Source organism: Schistocerca americana, chromosome 4, assembly GCF_021461395.2.
Source record: "Schistocerca americana isolate TAMUIC-IGC-003095 chromosome 4, iqSchAmer2.1, whole genome shotgun sequence".
Taxonomy (NCBI): domain Eukaryota; kingdom Metazoa; phylum Arthropoda; class Insecta; order Orthoptera; family Acrididae; genus Schistocerca; species Schistocerca americana.
Genome location: NC_060122.1, coordinates 435,179,937 through 435,198,383, shown reverse-complemented (window position 1 = coordinate 435,198,383; position 18,447 = coordinate 435,179,937). Strand labels below are relative to the sequence as shown.

The window sequence follows — 18,447 nt, the reverse complement described above, 5'->3', positions numbered from 1 at the left end:
TGCTAGAAAAGAGCAAGAGCTTGAAAACTAGTGTGAATACTGTCATCTGTTCCTACACAGACTGCTAAATGTAAGTGGAATCTTTTCCTTTATTTTATGTATTATTACATTTAACACTTCACTTTCAATGAACCAACATAAATGGAGATTGCATACCAATCTTGAAAGTGTGACTGCTGAACAATACATCGGGCAGCATTGGCAACACAAAAATGAAACATGTGGGCACGTGTGCTCATACATGATCTACAAGAAAAGGCAACAGTCTCCTGGATGTTTTATAATGTAATTTACTCGTCTTCCATTAGGATGTCATTTTACATTTTTTTCTAATCTCCTGGAATCTTGCATGTCCTCCTCTACAGTCTGTTCCAGATACATGTGTTTGGCCACCTGTCTCTACTTTTTATTCCTTGCATTCATCTCACCAGTGCTCAGTATTTTAGTAGTTTTCACACTGTTTTGGAAACTCTACTTAGTTTACTAAAAGCACTCCAGGCCATTTTTACTCGCCTATTTATTTCTTTTTCTGTACATCCAAGTCACTGTCCATCTATAAATACAAAAATCATATACATGGTTTTACAACCTCTAAGTTGATTGATGAGTATGCTGATAGATGAACTCCACCATAATCTCGTTCTTTATATAGTCACATTGCCTGCTTTCACAACTAAGACAACTGAACTGACTCTTGTAAAATTCTTGGGAAATTTTAAACAAGTACACTACAGAGCTAAACGTTTTCCTTTCTTTTTTTTAAATGTAAACTTACAGGAATAAAGCATGGAGCCACAAAAGCACTAATACTGAACATTAAAATGTGAACAAGAACCATCCTCAGCTGTCAGTTACAATAAAGCTGAAACAACAGCAGTGAGATTTTTTTTAAAAAAGATGGCTACCGTGCTCTGAATTCCTCACAGCGTGTGCACAAATACGCAAAGAAAATCTGTAATTCTAAGCTTGCTGTCCTATACACAAATAACACAACATTACACTCTAAATGATGATAAATATCTGAATTGTAGATCTTCAAAATCTTTGGTACTTAACTGAAAAAAACAATAAAAATTTATTTATCCATAATGCACACTGCTATATTTAACTTTTATCTGATACATAGTTGGAAGGTATAGAAATTTTACTATATAACGCTCTTCACTGCTTGACTTGAAGGACATAATAGTGATTTGTTCTCAACCTGCAGCTCTGATGATTTGTCGACAGCATAAGAAAGCTGAAGCAGTTCTAACAACAAGAGATGCTGATGAACAGCCACTATGTCATGGTGGAGAGAAAGTCACTGCAGAACTGCGATACAAGGATGCCAGCAACAGGTACACTGTTGTCCAAATTAATTTTAATATCAGATTATGATTATAGTAAGAAAAATTTTGGCAAAATGTAAATAATTTAGAAATAAAAGAGACCACTCACCAAACAGCAAAAGCATTGAGTTGTCAATAGGCAGGCACACACAAAAGAGAACATGCTCCCCCCCCCCCCCCCTCACACACACACACACACACACACACACACACACACACACACACACACACACTACCTGTGCTCCTGAATTGAGTTGACTGGACACACAATGCTAGGATTGCATTTAAGCAGGTGGACAAGGGTGAGGTCCGGGTGGGTAACTAATAGCTCAGAGGAAGGCAGCAAATTTGCTCGCTAGGAATGTGGGAAAGAGGGGTGGCAGGTGCACATGGTAAACATGTGGAACATGGGTACTGGAGCTAGTACCATGTGGTGTACAATGAAGATGACATGGAGGCATGGATTCGGAGGGGAGGACAGAAGTGGAAACTGTTGTACACTGTGTGTCAAGATAGTGCGTTAATGGAGACAGAAGTCAGAGGGATTACGCGAGTCCAGTACGAGCTGTAAGGATAATTCCCATCTGCGTAGTTCAGAAAAACTGGTGGTGGAGCAATGGATCCTGATGGCCCGAGCTGTGAAGCAAATATTGAACTCGAGCGTGTTGTGCTCAGCTGCATGTGATGCCACTGGATGGTCAACTTTGTTCTTAGCCACAATTTAGTGGTGGCCATTCATTCCTACCAACACAAAAGGCTGAGCAGTGATTGCAAGCAGATTTCATACAAGACATGGCTGCTTTCACAGGTGGCATTACCTCTGATGTGGTAAGATAAACCTGTGGCAGGACTGAAGTAGGAAGTCCGGAGTGGCTAGATTGGGCAGGTCTTGCACCTCAATCTTTCTCAGGGATATGACCTCTTTGGCAAGAAGTTGGGAGTGGCAGTGGCAGTGGCATAGAGAGGACTAGGATGCTGAGTTGGTTGGGCAACTGAATACTACTTTAGGAGACATGGGATGGAACTTAGATAAAAAGTCAATTATTACCGGGCATGATGATAGATAATCAAAGTGATGTTGAAGGATATGGTACAGTTATTCCAGTCATGGGTGATATTGGGTGATGAGGGGGCTTTCCTCTGTGAGTGATTCTTTGGGATGTGGGAGGATTAGGGGTGCGTGGGGGGCGTGGGCAGGAATCAGGCAGTTGGCAGAAGCCTTCTGGCAGGTAGCCACTGCGATTCGTCACAACAGTGGTGGAGCCTTTGTTTGCAAGGATGATTAACTAAGAATCTGTTTTGAGGTTGTGAATAGCTGTCCTTTCTTTTATCGTGAAGTTAGTATTCTAAGCATGGGACCTGGAAAGGATGGTAAGGTCAAGTTGAAAGTAAGGAATTCCTGGACAGTAACCGGGGTGCTTAGGTGAGAGGGTCATTGTTAGATAGTGGTATGAACTGGGAGAGGCAATGTCCAGTGTTGGACTTAGGCTTACTCTGGCTGGAGCGATTGGTAGTAAAGGTTTCCATTGTATGCCCAACAGAGTTAAACTTGGATGGTCAGCTAAAGATGAGGTCTCTAGATAGGACTGAAACTTCTGTGAAATTAAGGTTTTGGTGGAAAGATTAAAAACAGTGTTCTGGGATTGCTTGGATTCGACAGGGTTTGAGTCCTGTGAGTGGAGAGGGGAGTTCAGTGTGGGTAGGACAAGTGTTGATGTGTCATGGTTTTCTAAGGCAGGAGCAGGACGTCAACAGGTTGGACGATCCATGGAGGTGGTGACTAGAATTACACACATCAAAAAAAGTTTTGCATCACCTCAGTTCTGAGAGTTCTGGAACTTGTACAGAAAATTGGAATAGAGATCAACATAAACATCATTTCTGCACTTTTTATTGCTCATGAAAACCACACATTGCATGATATACCACCATACAGTGAGACCTTCAGATGTGGTGGTCCAGATTGCTGTACACACTGGTACCTCTAATACACAGTAGCACGTTCTCTTGCACTGATGCATGCCTGTATTTGTCGTGGCATACTATCCACAAGTTCATCAAGGCACTGTTGGTCCAGATTGTCCCACTCCCCAACAGCGATTCAGCATAGATCCCTCAGCGTGAATAGTTGGTCATGTCGTCCATAAATAGCCCTTTTCAATCTATCCCAGGCATGTTTGGTAGTGTTCATGCCTGGAGAACATGCTGGCCACTCTAGTCAAGTGATGTCGTTATCCTGAAGGAAGTCATTCACAAGATGTGCACAATGGGGGCACAAATTGTCGTCCATGAAGTCATGTATTGTACAGTCGTTACGGCGCCTCCGAAGACTACCAGCGGCGTACGTCGACCCCACATAATGCCACCCCAAAACAGCAGGGAACCTCCACCTTGTTGCACTTGCTGAACAGTGTGTCAAAGGCATTCAGCCTGACCAGGTTGCCTCCAAACACATCTCCGATGATTGTCTGGTTGAAGGCACATGTGACATTCACTGATAAAGAGAATGTGATGCCAATCCTGAACGGTCCATTTGGCGGGTTGTTGGGCCCATCTGTACAGCGCTGCATGGTGTCGTGATTGCAAAGATGGACCTCACCATGGATGTCAGGAGTGATGTTCCGCATCATGCAGCCTATTGCACACAGTTTGAGTCATAACACAACATTCTGTGGCTGCACGAAAGGCATTATTCAGTATGGTGGCATTGCTGTCATGGTTCCTCTGAGTCATAATCTGAAGCAGTCATTCACTGCAGTAGTAGCCCTTGGCCGGCCTAAGCGAGGCATGTCACTGACAGTTCCTCCATGCCGAAACAATATTGCTTTGGTTCACTTCAAGACACCTGGACACTTCCCTTGTTGAGAGCCCTTTCTAGCACAAAGTAACCATGCGGATGCAATTGAACCACAATACTGACAGTCTAGGCATGGTTGAGCTACAGATAACATGAACCGTGTACCTCTTCCTAGTGGAATGACTGGAACTGATTGGCTGTCGGACACCCTCCATCTAACAGGTACTGCTCATGCATGGTTGTTTACATCTTTGAGCTGGTATAGTGACATCTCTGAACAGTTAAAGTGTCTGTGTCTGTGATGCAATATCCACAGTCAATGTCTGTCTTCAGGAGTTCTGGGAACCAGGGTAATGCAAAACTTTTTTTGACGTATCTTCCAGTTGTTCAAAGCAAACATTTCAATTTTGGAGATGTGTCTTATGAAGTGAGGATTTTTCACAGCAAAAATACCTTCTGGAAGGAGCAGAGATGGTTCTGACATGCTTGTGCCATGAAGATGTGTTTCTGCAGTACCAGGTCTGTGAGGGATAGGGATTGGCATACACTGAAAAGAAGGTTCATTGTGAATGGAAGGATGGGATCTTAGAAGGAGAATTTTTAGGGTTAGGCCATTGGGGGAGGGGGTATTCCAGGCTTTAGGAAGGATTTAAGGAACAGGGACTGTGTTTCAGCTACGGAAATGGTTGCTTTTCAGAGTGGATGCAAATGGATGGATCAAGGGTTCATTTGAACTGAGATGGCACTAGGAAAACGTGAAATGACAGAGGAAATGGACAAATGAAAGCATCAGGTGGTTGTAAAGGGAAATGGATAACAAAACATGAGCTTGGAGAGTGAAAAGAATGGAAGAAATTTTGCTGAGTGAACTAGGATAATTCTGTGATGTGAGGATACTTGATCACACCTAAGTTAACATAAAAAAAGGAAAGACATAAAATTCTGAAGGGAGCAATGTGGGGAGAGGTGGAATGATATGGTGATCAAATTTAGTGGTTTGTTGCTAGGACAGAGCTGTAACTATGTATTCCCTTTCCCAGTGTGCTAAAAATCTTATCTGAGGGCCTTAACAGACCAGCATTACCCCTCCCCTCCCCCCCTCAAACCCAGTCTGTAAACAGATTTCCTATGTCATATCCTCCCACAATCCTAATCCACCAACTGCACCCAAAAATCATCTACAAAGGAGGAACCCCACATAACCCAATATCACCCTCGACTGGAACAACAGTACAATATCCTTCACCAGGGTGGTGATTATTTATCATCAGCCCAGAATTAAAGGACATTCTACCTAGGATCCTTCCTAAAGGGATAGTCGATCACCCGCCCAACCTACACAATATCCTGGTCCATCCCTATGCCACTGCCACTCCCAACCCCTTGCCACAGGGGTCATATCCCTATGAAAGACCCAGGTGCAAGATCTGCCCAGTCCACCAACTAAGCACTTCCTGCTCCAGGCCTGTGCCACTTGTGAAAGCAGCCCACGCCGTATACCAGATCTGCTGCAATCAATGCACAGCTTTTTACGTCACAATGACAAGCAACTGGCAGTCCACCAAAGTGAATGGCCACAACTAAACTGTGTTCATGAACATAAGTTGACCACCCACTGGCACAACATGCTCAAGTTCAATGGCTGCTTCACAACCTGAGCCATCTTGTTATTTCCCTCCACCACCAGCTTTTGTGGACTAAACAAATGGGAGTTATCCTTGTAACAGACACTTCTCTCCTGTAACCTTCCTGGTCTCAATCTCATCTAACCTATTTTCCCCATACCCTCTATCCAATTTTTGCTTCCTCTGTCCTCCCATTCAAAGCCTCTAAATTGTCATCATTGTGTGTCACACTGAGCCGGCTCCGGTATCTATGACTCACATACTTAGCCTGTGCACCTGCCACTCCTCCCTCCCACATTCATAGCAAGCAAACCTGCTGCCTCCCTTCAAGACATTAGCTACCCACACCCAACCCCCCCAACCCCTCTTCCAGTCTCCTGCCTCTCTCACCCTCTACCCACCCCACCCGAACCTATCCCCACCCCAACCTAGTCCACTGTCAAATTTAAATCCTGGCACTGTGTCAAGGATTAGTTCTGAAAGCTAGCAAATTTTATTTATGTTTTGTATGTGCCTGTCAACAACTCAACACTTCTGCTATTCAGTGAGCGAAGTAAGTTTGTACAAATAAAGTAAATGATTGATGGTGTTCATAACCACAACACAACACACAAACATAATCTCCACATAGGCTTAGCATTATTACCTATGTTTCATAACACAGTTTGGGATCATGATGCTAAAAATTTCTTTTATCACATTTCTTAAAAACACAAGTCAAAAAACTTACAATTCCCCAAATAAAAAATATTTGGATTTTGCCATTACAAATCCTTATTACAAATTTAAGCAATAATGTGCATAGCAAATCAATACTTCATTTCTACTGTATATAGTTAAATGTTTATAATCACTGCAGCTACATATAGAAGTGGAAGAAAAACAACTGTTGACTAGAGTAACAGTAAAAATTATTCCATTTTCCTGTGTCATTCCATCCAATAAGCCTTCCTTGATTTGGATGACTCTTCCTACATCCTTAAGCATTACTAGGCTCATTTTCTACAACTCATGGACATTCACAAGGGAGGCTGGGACGAGGGGAGGAGGGTGGGCAGAGCACTGACCCCTCCCCCTCTCTCTCCCTATGGAATCTGGACTACGGGGTTTTCACTCATATATTCAGTGGATTAGCATCAATTCATTGATATATAATAAGTTTCTGATTTCACCTATAAAACATAGCTCTTATGGTGTGATATGTCCCACAACTGACCAAATCCTTTATATAAGAAATATTTTAGAGTTTTTCCACACCCTCGAAAAATATCTGCAGACAACCATGCTTCAGCTCATTCCTAATTCTAACAACTAGCAATTTTACATCTTTACACATGTTCACATGTGCTGCCACTTGGTGACTAGATTATGTTTAACCATATTACAAGTAGTTCATGCTTTTGTTCATGAGAATTGTTGGAGCAACAAATATGTGCCAGCAGTATTAACTGCATCTTTCCATGTCTTTATCAGCCCAGCCCCATATACTTGTGGGCTCTTCATGATGGAATCTACTCAATAAAATGCATTCACCAATACCAAGTAGACTGATTTTGATTAAATTTGTCACAAGAACATCTTTCAAGGCTGAAAAATCATTGCATGCTAGTACACCGTGATAAACAGTTCCTTGGTAATGTAAAGAGTTTCACTTAATTTGAAATTACATAGTACATACACATTTTCTTCAATGACAAATCAACTGTCTAATTTTAAGTTAAGTAATACATTCACTCAGTCACTCACTGTGTTCCAATGATAATCAAGAATGATAACCTTAAAGGGTGTGGAACAAGTTAAGATACACATTAACAAAGTGAAGATTCCATTATAAACTACATTAATACACTTTAGTTATTATGGATGCATCTTAAGAGATAAATACTGCATGATATTTCAAAAATATAAATTAGTAAATATCAATAAAGTAATATTACAAAACATAATTATTCAAACACAACACAAAACTGATTAGCATGGCATTCTTCTTCCATAGGTATGCAGAAAAGGAAATTGACACTCTTATGATAAGAAATAACTTATTACGAGTATTTAAAGTCATTAAATTTCAGGAAGATTCCTATCCACGTGGCTGACCGTCGAGATGGAACGTACTTGCTAGTGTTTGTACCAGACACTGCAGGGAACCTCAGTCTCTCTGTCTATGTTCGTGGGAAACCAATTAAGGTAAATAATAGTAATAAAATAAAAATATCTGTACATGTTAGTGTCAAGCCAAAAGATACAGCAGGCACATAAAGTAAGCCAATTTTGGCCTTTCTGGGCAACTCTGCTCCACATATAGCAAAAAAGATAAATTAATTTCCTACAGGAATTATGCTGAAGATGACATAAATCATGTGTTCTACATTCTTTGCTAGAATGTATAATCTCAGTCTAGATAGTGTGGCCCTTTTAAATGTGTCTATCAACAGTATTAGATATTTTGTTTCCTAAAGCTAAGTACTGGCCAGATATTCTGTCTCATAATTTATTAGTTTTCTCAAATGAATCTTCCTATGGTACAAACAAGTTATGGCCAGTAACACTATTCAGTCACCGTATACATCATCCTGCAAACAAAGACAGGGTTAAATTGTCATTATTATACTCAGAATAAACACGTGCTCTATGAACCACACCTACCTTCTTAGAGATGAATGCCAACAAGTATACGCTGTGCCCAATGAAATTCTGTCTGTACACCATATTTTTAAAGTGACATGTTCACAACAGCACAACTTTAAGATTACCCAGTTTTCTGTTACTGATTTTATGAGACAACAAAGTTTTTAAATTCTGTCCTGAGTTGGACCACATAACTAAGTTGTTAGGGGGAAATTTTAGTGTGTAACAGAATGACCAACTTGTGCAAATTTATTCCTGCACATATAAACAAACACAAGTAACACATTTCAAATAATGACAAAATTTTGAGGACAGATTGCTACTCACCATATAGAGAAGACACTGAGTCACAGACCAGGACAACAAAAAGACTGCTACAGATTTAAGCTTTCACCCAAAGGGCCTTCTTCTAAAGTAGAAAACACGCACATTCACACAAGCACAACTCACACACACATGACAACTGTTTCTGGTCACTGAGGGTGGACTGTGTACAACAACTGTGCCTGATGGGAGAAGCAGTCCGTAGGTGGTAAGAGGGAGGGCATAGCAGAGTAGGGGTGGGAGAGGGTGCAGTGCTGCTTGTGGGAGCACATACTGACATTGTGGGAACAGGGTAAAGCTACTAGGTGCATTCGGGAGGTTGGGGGGGAGGGGTGGGGGCAGAAAAGGAGAGACGTAAAGGAGGGAGAGAAAAGACTAGTGGGTGTGCTGGCAGAATAGAAAGGCCTGTCTTCAACTTTCTGTTTTAAATTATTAAACTTTTGTGTTAGGCCATTAAAGTTTTGAGTTTGTTCATTCCTAACATCATTATGAGTTTTCATCATCCCTTGCATAAGTTGTATCAATGATGAAAACTCATAGTGAAATTAGGAATGAAGAAACACCAAAATATGTCTTCATTCCTGCATTAGACAAAGTTTTTGGTCCAGAACTACTTAATTAAGTCACTTACTTGCTACCAGTAATGCCTCTCTGGGAACAGTATTTGCAATTTTTGGGACAAGCACTATACTGATTCTCAGAATACGGTGTCACAGAAAATTTAAAAAAGCCTGAATTTGGGAAGGGAAAGGTCAAATTCCTAGGATACACCATATCATTAGAAGGTACTTTGCCAGATGCAGGGAAATTAAATGCAATCAGACATTTTCTCCAATGTCAGGACAAAAAACAACACTCAAAGCTTACCTGGGCCTGGAGTCTTTAGAAAATTTATTACTGACCAGTTGCTGTACAGTGGTGCCCTGTTAAATTAGTTACAGAAGAATAACCCATGGATATGGACAAATCAATGTCAAACTGACTCAGAAAGCATAAAAAATACTCTACTCAATGCAAATGTATTGTATCATCTAGGCATGTCACAAGAGTTTTGTTTAAGTGCTGATGCATCTTCACAGGATCTGGGCACTTGCCTATTCCAAATCACCAAGACAAATAGACAACAAACACCCAAGATAACTCTTACTGAATGTGAGTGATCATATTCAATAATGGAGCTCGAAGCCCTCTCTATAGTGTGGATATTATTTGTGGAGAAAACACACCACAGTCTACCATGACCACCAAGTGCTTTCTTTTCTCTTGACATGCAAACTTCTGCACAGAAGATTAGCTACATGGTGTCATTACTTGCAGAAACTCAGTTTGAGGTACTGTGCATCAAAGGTAAACAAAACATACAAAAGTTAAAAGACTTTTTACAACTCATCGAACACAGTTCTGAAATCAGCGTCCTGCTTATGCAAGACAAAACTTGTCGACCCTATTGTGTAAAAAAGTGCAATACCTTGAAGCAATTGCAAGAAGATCCACACTGGAAGAAGGTAAGACTCAGACTATGTGAAGATGATGATAATAACAACTTAAAAAAGTTTTATATTATTTATAAAGGAATACTGTTTCACCGACGTACACCTAACCAAGAACAGTTGTGCATATGTTTACCTAAAAAGTTTGCAGACAAGTTCATTCTTTACACTCACTACGTATGGGGTCATTGTGGTGTTTCTAAATGCACTGATAAGATTAACACATACTGCTACTTACCCAACATGTGATGCCAAATTCTCCAAGTAATCCAAAAATTCATTACTTGTCAGAACAATAAACATTCCAAAAAATCAAAATAAGTTGAACTGCATCTAACAGTTCCCACAAAACGATTAGAATTTCAATCATTGGATGTTGCCAGTTCTTATCCAAAAGGAAAAGGGGGTGTCAAGTAAGTAATTTCCCTATGTGGTGTTTTTGCCAAGAACGTTAAGTTGCATGCAGTGATGTCAGTGACCACCGATTCTATTATTAGAAGAATTACAGACGACTATCACCCTCGAATAGGGGAGCCACAGACACTGTTATCTGATGATGCACCGTATTTCACATGTAACAGATGGAAACAAAATAAAACACGTACTGCTATCATGATTCCACCCCAAAGCAAGGCCATAGGAAGGGTGTTTAAGGAATTTAATAGATTTATACGCTGCTACACACCACAGAAAAATACATAATGTATCAAGTTCGTCTCACCATTTCAGCAAATCATTAATAATTTGCCACATACTTCAACAGGTTTTAGACCAGCTGCATTAATGTTTGAGAAACGAGAAACGGATGAGTGGGAAAAAATCACTGCTTAAAGTACCCAAGGGACATATGTCATTTGATGAAAAAAATACAGCAAGCCTTGATTAATCTAGTAGAAAAGGCTGAGCAGAGAAAAAGGTCTTTCAACAAAGATTAGGGTGCACTGTACAATTCCATACAGGCCAAAAAGTATTGCTGCGAATGCACTCAAGATCTACCAACCATGGAAAACTTAACCACAAATGGAAACTCTTGTCAACTGGACCTTTTATAATTACAAGGATCATATGGACTAGCTTACCCTGTAAATAGAAAGGACAAAGGCCTTTAACCACACATACGGCTCTAAAAAAATTTGTGCAATAAGTGAGTCTGACAAAAGGTTAAACCAACTCGTGAAGTTATTGTGCTTGCTTATAGTGAAAATATTTCACTATAAATTATGAAAGATGTTCACTTAATTGCCATGATGCAAATTCACTACTACAATATGTACAACTTGTGACCGCAAATGGATAACTATAGTGGGAGAAATAAATGATGTACCATTACGACAAGAGGCTACACACAAGTGCAGTAGAAATTTTCTGCAAGCGCAGTAGAAATTTGCACCACAAGACAGTGATCTCAGCACATGTGCAAAGGCAAAACAGGTCGAAAATGCTGCTTATCACACCCAACACTCAGGTAACATTAGAAACCTGTACACCAAATACAGTATATGTGAAAGATTATGAATATAAACTGACTACTAAAATAAATACCAAAGTCTGCACTATAAGAATAAAATTAATATAAGGAAAGAGAACTAAGATAAGGATATATTTGTGTGGAAGGAAAGAAAATGAACTAACTACAAGAGGATATCTACACACTAGGTTATTATTTATAATACGAGGGTTGGAACTTTAATAGTGGCAGCTATTCATTTACAGCTTGTACAAAATAGATACAGGTTTTCAAAGTTTTACTGACCTTCAAAGTAGTCACCAGCATTGTGTATAACCTGTTGCCAGCAATGTGAAAGTCGGAGGATACTCTTAGCAGTGCTAGTTGTGTTGACAGTTCGAGCGGCGTGGTCTATTGCCCGACGAATTTGTAGCAGTTCTGAAGCGAATGCCGTGAAGTGTTTCCTTCAGTTTAGATACTGAGTTGAACTCACGAGGGCTTAAGTCGGGGGAGTGCAGTAAGTGGTATAGCACTTAGCAGCCCCATCAGTCAAACAAATCATTAACAGCTTGAACTGTATGTGCTTGAGCATTGTCCTACAAAATTATGTCAGGTCCTGCAGAAAGTGTCATCACTTCTGTCTCTATGCTGTTCATTTTTGGAACAAAACCTACAACCAGCTTTGAAGGTCAGTAAAACTTTGAAACAAGTATCTATTTTGTACAAGCTGTAAATAAATAGTTGCCACTATTAAAGTCCCAACCCTCGGATATACACAAAAATCTATATGATGACAATATACAAATTAAATTAAACACTACATTATATAAAATCTGTATGGACCATGAAAGAATGAATAATTCCAGGCATATGCTCATGCTCTGAATAAGCTACAGGATGGGGTAATGATACTATTCCTCATCTAGGACAATATCTATTATTTTTATGTGCACTCATCCTATGGAGATGGAAGATATGAAAGAGGTGAATCAAAGTGATAAAAATGCTGTTAATATTCGCTCCCTCACAAAAAGATTTGAATTCTGAGAATCTGAATAATGAACTAAAAACATTTGCGTACTGAATGAAAATATATACATGTTACAAGTGAAAATGATACATTGGTCAGCTTTGGATCAACTATGTAGTTGGTTTATAAGTTAATAGATTAGATTAGATGATTCATTCCATAGACCCACAAAAGTGGGGATCCTCCTGGGTGTGGAACATGTCAGATAAACACATTACAAAACTGTAATTAGAAAAACTTGAGTTTCATTAATTTTAACGATCCTCAGTCAATAAACAGTAAAATTATGTACACGAATTAAAATTCAACTTCTAATATTTACAGGATTAATACTTAATCTGCTTTCATTAAATCCATCATTCACACAGTTGCTAGTTACTTAGCTGTTACAACCAAGTATTGTCAAAAATTAAAGTAAATTATTCATTTCAATGATCCTCAGTTAAGAACAGTTAAATTATGTACAAGATTTAAAATTAAACTTCCACTATTTACAGACTTAAGGCTTACATCTGCTTTCCATACATCCATCATTCACACAATACGTAGTTACTTGGCTGTTACAACCAAGTATTGTAAAAAATTAAAGTATAATAAATTTTCATTAAAATGGTCTGCTGCACTTGTTGAGAAATTCATGGATGGAATAGAAGGAGTTGGCCACCAAAAATTCTTTAAAATTATGTTTAAATTATGCCTTGTCTGAAACTAAACTCTTAATGGTTGCTGGTAACTTACTGAAAATATGCGTTGGTGAATAGTGGACTCCTTTCTGGGCAAGAGTAAGTGATTTTAAATTTTTACGTATATTGTTCTTACTCCTAGTATTGATACTGTGTCCTAAGCAGTTAGTTGGAAAAAGAGATGTATTATTTACAACAAACTTCATTAAGGAATAAATATACTGAGAAGCTGTAGTTAGCATGCCCAATTCTTTGAATAGGTTTCGACAGGATGTTCTTGGATTTACACTACACATTAATCTTGTTATACACTTCTGTACTCTTAAAACTTTTTTCTCAGTTTGTGGAGTTAACCCAAAATATGATACCATATGACATAATGGAGTGAAAATAAGCAAAATATGACAGTTTTTTTTATATTTATATCTCCTATATCTGACATCATTCGCATTGCAAACACAGACTTCTTTAGGCGCTTTAGCAGTTCATTAGTGTTCGTTCCCAATTGAATTTATTATCAAGTTGTAATCCCAAGAATTTTACACTCTCAATTTCTCCTATTTCCATGTCGTCATATTTTACACATACACTTGAAGGAAATCTCTTGGAAGTTCTGAACTGCATATAGTGGGTCTTTTCAAAGTTTAATGACAGTGAACTGGCTATGAACCATTCATTCATGTCAGTAAATATTTAATTAGCTGCCCTTTCTAAATTTATATTTGGTGTACTATTTTTGCAATGTTTGTATCATCTGCAAATAAGACAAACTCAGCATCTGGTAATGTAACAGATGGCGGGTCATTAACACACACAAGAAAAATTAGTGGACCTAGTATGGAACCTTGGGAAACACTACATGTAATTTCTTTCCGATCAAATTAAGTCCGATTGCCTACTGCTGAAGTGTTACGTAATGACACCTTTTGATTTCTATTATGAAGATATGACTGAAACCATTTTGCAACACTACCAGTGATGCCATAATATTTTAATTTACTCAAAAGCATGCTGTGATTCACACAGTCAAAAGCCTTTGACAGGTCACAGAATATGCCAGTTGCCTCTAATTTGTTGTCTAATGAATTAAGGACATTTTCACTGTAAGTGTAAATAGCCTTCTCAATATCAGCACCCTTAAGAAACCCAAACTGTGACTTTGACAGTATGTTATTTTCACTAAGGTGCTTCAGTATACATTTAAACATAACCTTTTCAAAGATTTTTTAAAAAGCTGGCAAAAGTGAGATCGGTCGGTAATTTGATGGCATTTCTTTGTCCCCTTTCTTGTGGAGAGGTATAACTTCAATATGTTTAAGCCAGTCCAGGAATGTTCCTGTGATAAGTGATTGATTGCACAAATAACTTAAGCTCACATGAACACACTTTTATTAACTTTGTTGATATGTTATCATAACCACTAGAATGCTTTGATTTCAAGGACTTTATGATGGATTCTATTTCTTTGGGTGAAGTAAGTCTCAATTCCATTTTACTGAGATTGCTTGTGTGCACTGGTCTCAGATATTCCATTGCATTATTTACTGAACCTGACAATCCCATGCTATCAGTACCAGAGACAAAATATTACACTTCTTACAGGTAATGATGCAAAGAACACCCCTGTAATGAGAAGAAAGGAATTTAGATAGCTGGTACCAAAAGAAATGGGCCATACCACAACATGAGTAACCATTTAGATTTAAATATGTGTATGAATATGATAGTTTGAATGTTATGTGTGGATATAAAGAATTTATAGTACGTAAAATATTGTGAAGTAAAGTCAAGGTCCTGAACAAAAAAAACAGTAACAGATATGAACACCGAATGGCTGCGGATAGTTATGCTTGCTTGTGCTGATTGGAAACATGAGAGTGAAGTTCTCTATGTCTTTCATCAGAAAGCACGGAATTACAAACAGTTGAGTTAAATGAGATGATCATGGGAATGCATATATGTACAGTAGAGTCCCATTAATAAGAACTAATTGGGATTGGACCTTGTTCAGATTACCGATTTGTTCGGATTAGCCGGAATTACGGTGACGAGTTTCTAGAATGAAGTATACCAAGCAGATAAGTAGGTACACCATGGTTAACAAATGGGAACAAGTGTGGGAACAATGGATCACTCTCACTCCCTGCCCTTGTTGTTGTGCATTGTTGAGACCTTTGTAGTGTTTGAGGTCAGTGCACTGCCAGTTGGCTAGCAAAGTGCTTGGTTATGTTGGTTATCAATCGCTGGCACGCGTTAAGTTGTATTGTATTTGTTCAAGTGTAGTGGTGTACGTATTTTCGTCATGAGTAAACAGAAACATACAACGTTAACTCTCAAAGAAAAACTGAATGCTTTGAAGTGGATAGCCAATGGTGAGAATGTATCTAAACTGGCAACAGAACTGGGTGTTGGTAAAGTAACCATTTGTGATTGGAAGAAGAACCGAGTCAAGCTTGAATAGTCCTGTGCAACGTCTTCAGGAAAAACACTTGAAATTCAGCAGACTTTGAAACAGTCCCAGTATGATAAAGTGAATGAAGCTCTTTTCCTTTAATCAAAATATCCACGGGTGTACTGCCGGTCTACAGTGTCCAACAGGCACAATATTTCGGCGATTATACGTGTCGCCATCATCAGGTGAACTGACGGACTGAGCTCCTGTGAACGTGCCGGCACGGAGATCCGTACGCTATGGCTGCTCAGAGAGAACTGGGTTCGGTCGCGGCGGCGGCCGATTTAAATACCCTCCTCCCGTGGTGCGCTCCCTCCGCTGTCCGCGCCCCGCGCCACGGTCGCGCGGTGGAACAGATTGCGACGGCGTCTGAGATGACGTCGGAGCGATGGCTCTGTCCACCATGGTTGTCACAACTATTTTCCCTTTGGTTTACGCAGGAAAGAGAAAGGGGAACTCCTTTGAGTGGAGCACTGGTTCAGGAGAAGGCTGTTAACTTGAACAAGTTAATGAATGTTGATGAGCCTTTTAGTGTGTGTACGGGTTGGTTGGACAGATTCAAAAAAGTCATGGAATCCGTCAGCTAACAATTACTGGAGAGAAGCTTTCTTCCGACCATGATGCAGCGAAGGAATACTTAGGTTAGTTTGAAAAAATGATAAGAGAGGAAAAGTATTCTACCCAACAAATTTATAATGCTGACGAGACTGGCCTTAATTTTAGGGCATTACCAACAAAAAGCCTGGCATCAAAAGCAGAAGACCATGCTCCTGGTTTTAAAATGTGCAAAGATCATGTGACTATTAGTGTGCAGCAATGCTGCTGGTAATCACAAGCTGCCTTTAATGCTGATCGGCAAATCTGCTAGGCCCAGAACTTTTAAAAACTGCAACATGTAGTCCCTGCCCATATATTATCACAACAAGAAAAAAGCATGGATGGATGGATGGTAAGCTGTTCAAAGAATGGTTTCACAGCCAGTTTGTTCCCTCTGTTTGACTGTTTTCTAAGGAAAATCATTTGTCCCCCCTAACAATCCTTTTGACTGATAACGTGCCATCTCACCCCAGCACTGAGGAATTATGCAATGGAGAAATTGTGGTGAAGTTTTTGCCGCCAAATGTTATACCACTTCTACAGCCAATGGACCAGGGTGTACTGCAAACATTACAACTGATTTACAGAAAACATTTTTTAAGAATGCTAATCCAAGATGATAGCATTCCTTTAGTGGACAAAATAAAAAGACCAATGTGAAGGATGTTGTTTATTGTGCCGCTGAGGCATGGCAGAATATTTCAAAAAATACTCTGAGAAAATCGTGGAGAAAACTGTGGACAACTCTTGAATTTCAGGACAATGTAGTTGAAAATGAAGAGGAAAATCTACCACAAATGATACAGACAATCCCTGGATGTGAAGAAGCTAGTGAAGGAGATGTAGATGAGTGGATGGCAGCGGATGGGGCATGTGTGGAGAACCGTACTGTCGCTGATTTAGTTGCTGCTGTGACTCAAGACCAGGAAGACATGGACTGCTGTGACGTAAGTGACAATGAGCCTGAAAGCAACAAAGGAGAGCTGGTGCGACACAGTGACGCAGCAGAAGCCCTTGACCTTGTGCTATGTTATTTGGAGCAACAGCTCAGTACTACACCTGCTGATTCGATATTCATGAGATGATGGCGCAACTATGCGTCATATGATAGACTGTCTTCATTGTGCTGTTCCAAGATGGCCGCCGAGTAAGTGACGCCAGAAACCATTTCCAGAAAGTTAAGTGATTTAGACAGGAATATAATTTAGTTTAACGCCGACAACAAATTAAATACGTGTATTAGTGTATCGTTTAGTCTTGCCGTTAAAGGTTTGACTTTTCTTTGCGTATTTTTTCAGAAAACACGAAAAGATCGTAACTTTGCGAAGTCGCGCTTAGGCTTAAATTTTGTAAACGTGTTTGTTTCTTGTTTCACGGTAATTTAACCAGTTTCTCGGTAACAAATAAGTAAACTACCGTAAATAGCGTATAACTTCATTGTTTTAATACAGATTTCAGAAAAACAGCGTAACTTTATATCAGAAACTTGCCTATATACATTTGTTTATAGGCTTAATTCTCGTAACGTTTTTGGAGAATCAAAGTTAAAGTATCTCGTTTAATTGTCCTTTTTTTCATTCCATCGAGTGAAATATATAATAAATAGCGTATACCTTCGTTGTTTTAATACAGATCTCAGAAAAACAGCGGAATTTTAAATCAGAAACTTGCTTATATACATTTGTGAATAGGCTTAATTCTTGTAACGTCTTTTTTTGATTTTCGGTAATTTAATTGATTTATTCTAGCTAAAGTATTATTTTTGCCATGAGTGAGAAGTGCCTGACTTGCCGTAGAATTGTTAGTTCGGGGTTTGGTGTGATGGATGCAGTAGTTTTTTTCACTGGGGGGACTGCAGTGGCGTGGGTGTTGGGAAAGTGGATCAGGCTCATCAGTGGTTATGTAGGATTTGCAGCAGAGATAGGAAGATAGTGGAACAGGAGGGGAAAATTGCTGCCCTTCAGGCTGAGCTAGATCAGGCTAGGGAAGATCTGGACAGGTTAAGGAGGGAGAAGGGCAAAGAGAGGTGGGAAGTGGCAACAG

At 39.4% G+C, this 18,447-nt stretch overlaps 1 protein-coding gene across 1 annotated transcript in view; it reads left to right on the top strand.

Annotated features, from left to right (window-relative positions):
* Positions 1–18,447, top strand: part of LOC124613529 (tripartite motif-containing protein 45) — a 169,788-nt gene that overhangs the window by 131,171 nt on the left and 20,170 nt on the right. The window contains exons 9-10 of the mRNA XM_047142239.1: positions 1,211–1,340; positions 7,826–7,940. Of these exons, the coding sequence (XP_046998195.1) occupies positions 1,211–1,340; positions 7,826–7,940 (245 nt within the window). The remainder of the gene's footprint in view (positions 1–1,210; positions 1,341–7,825; positions 7,941–18,447) is intronic.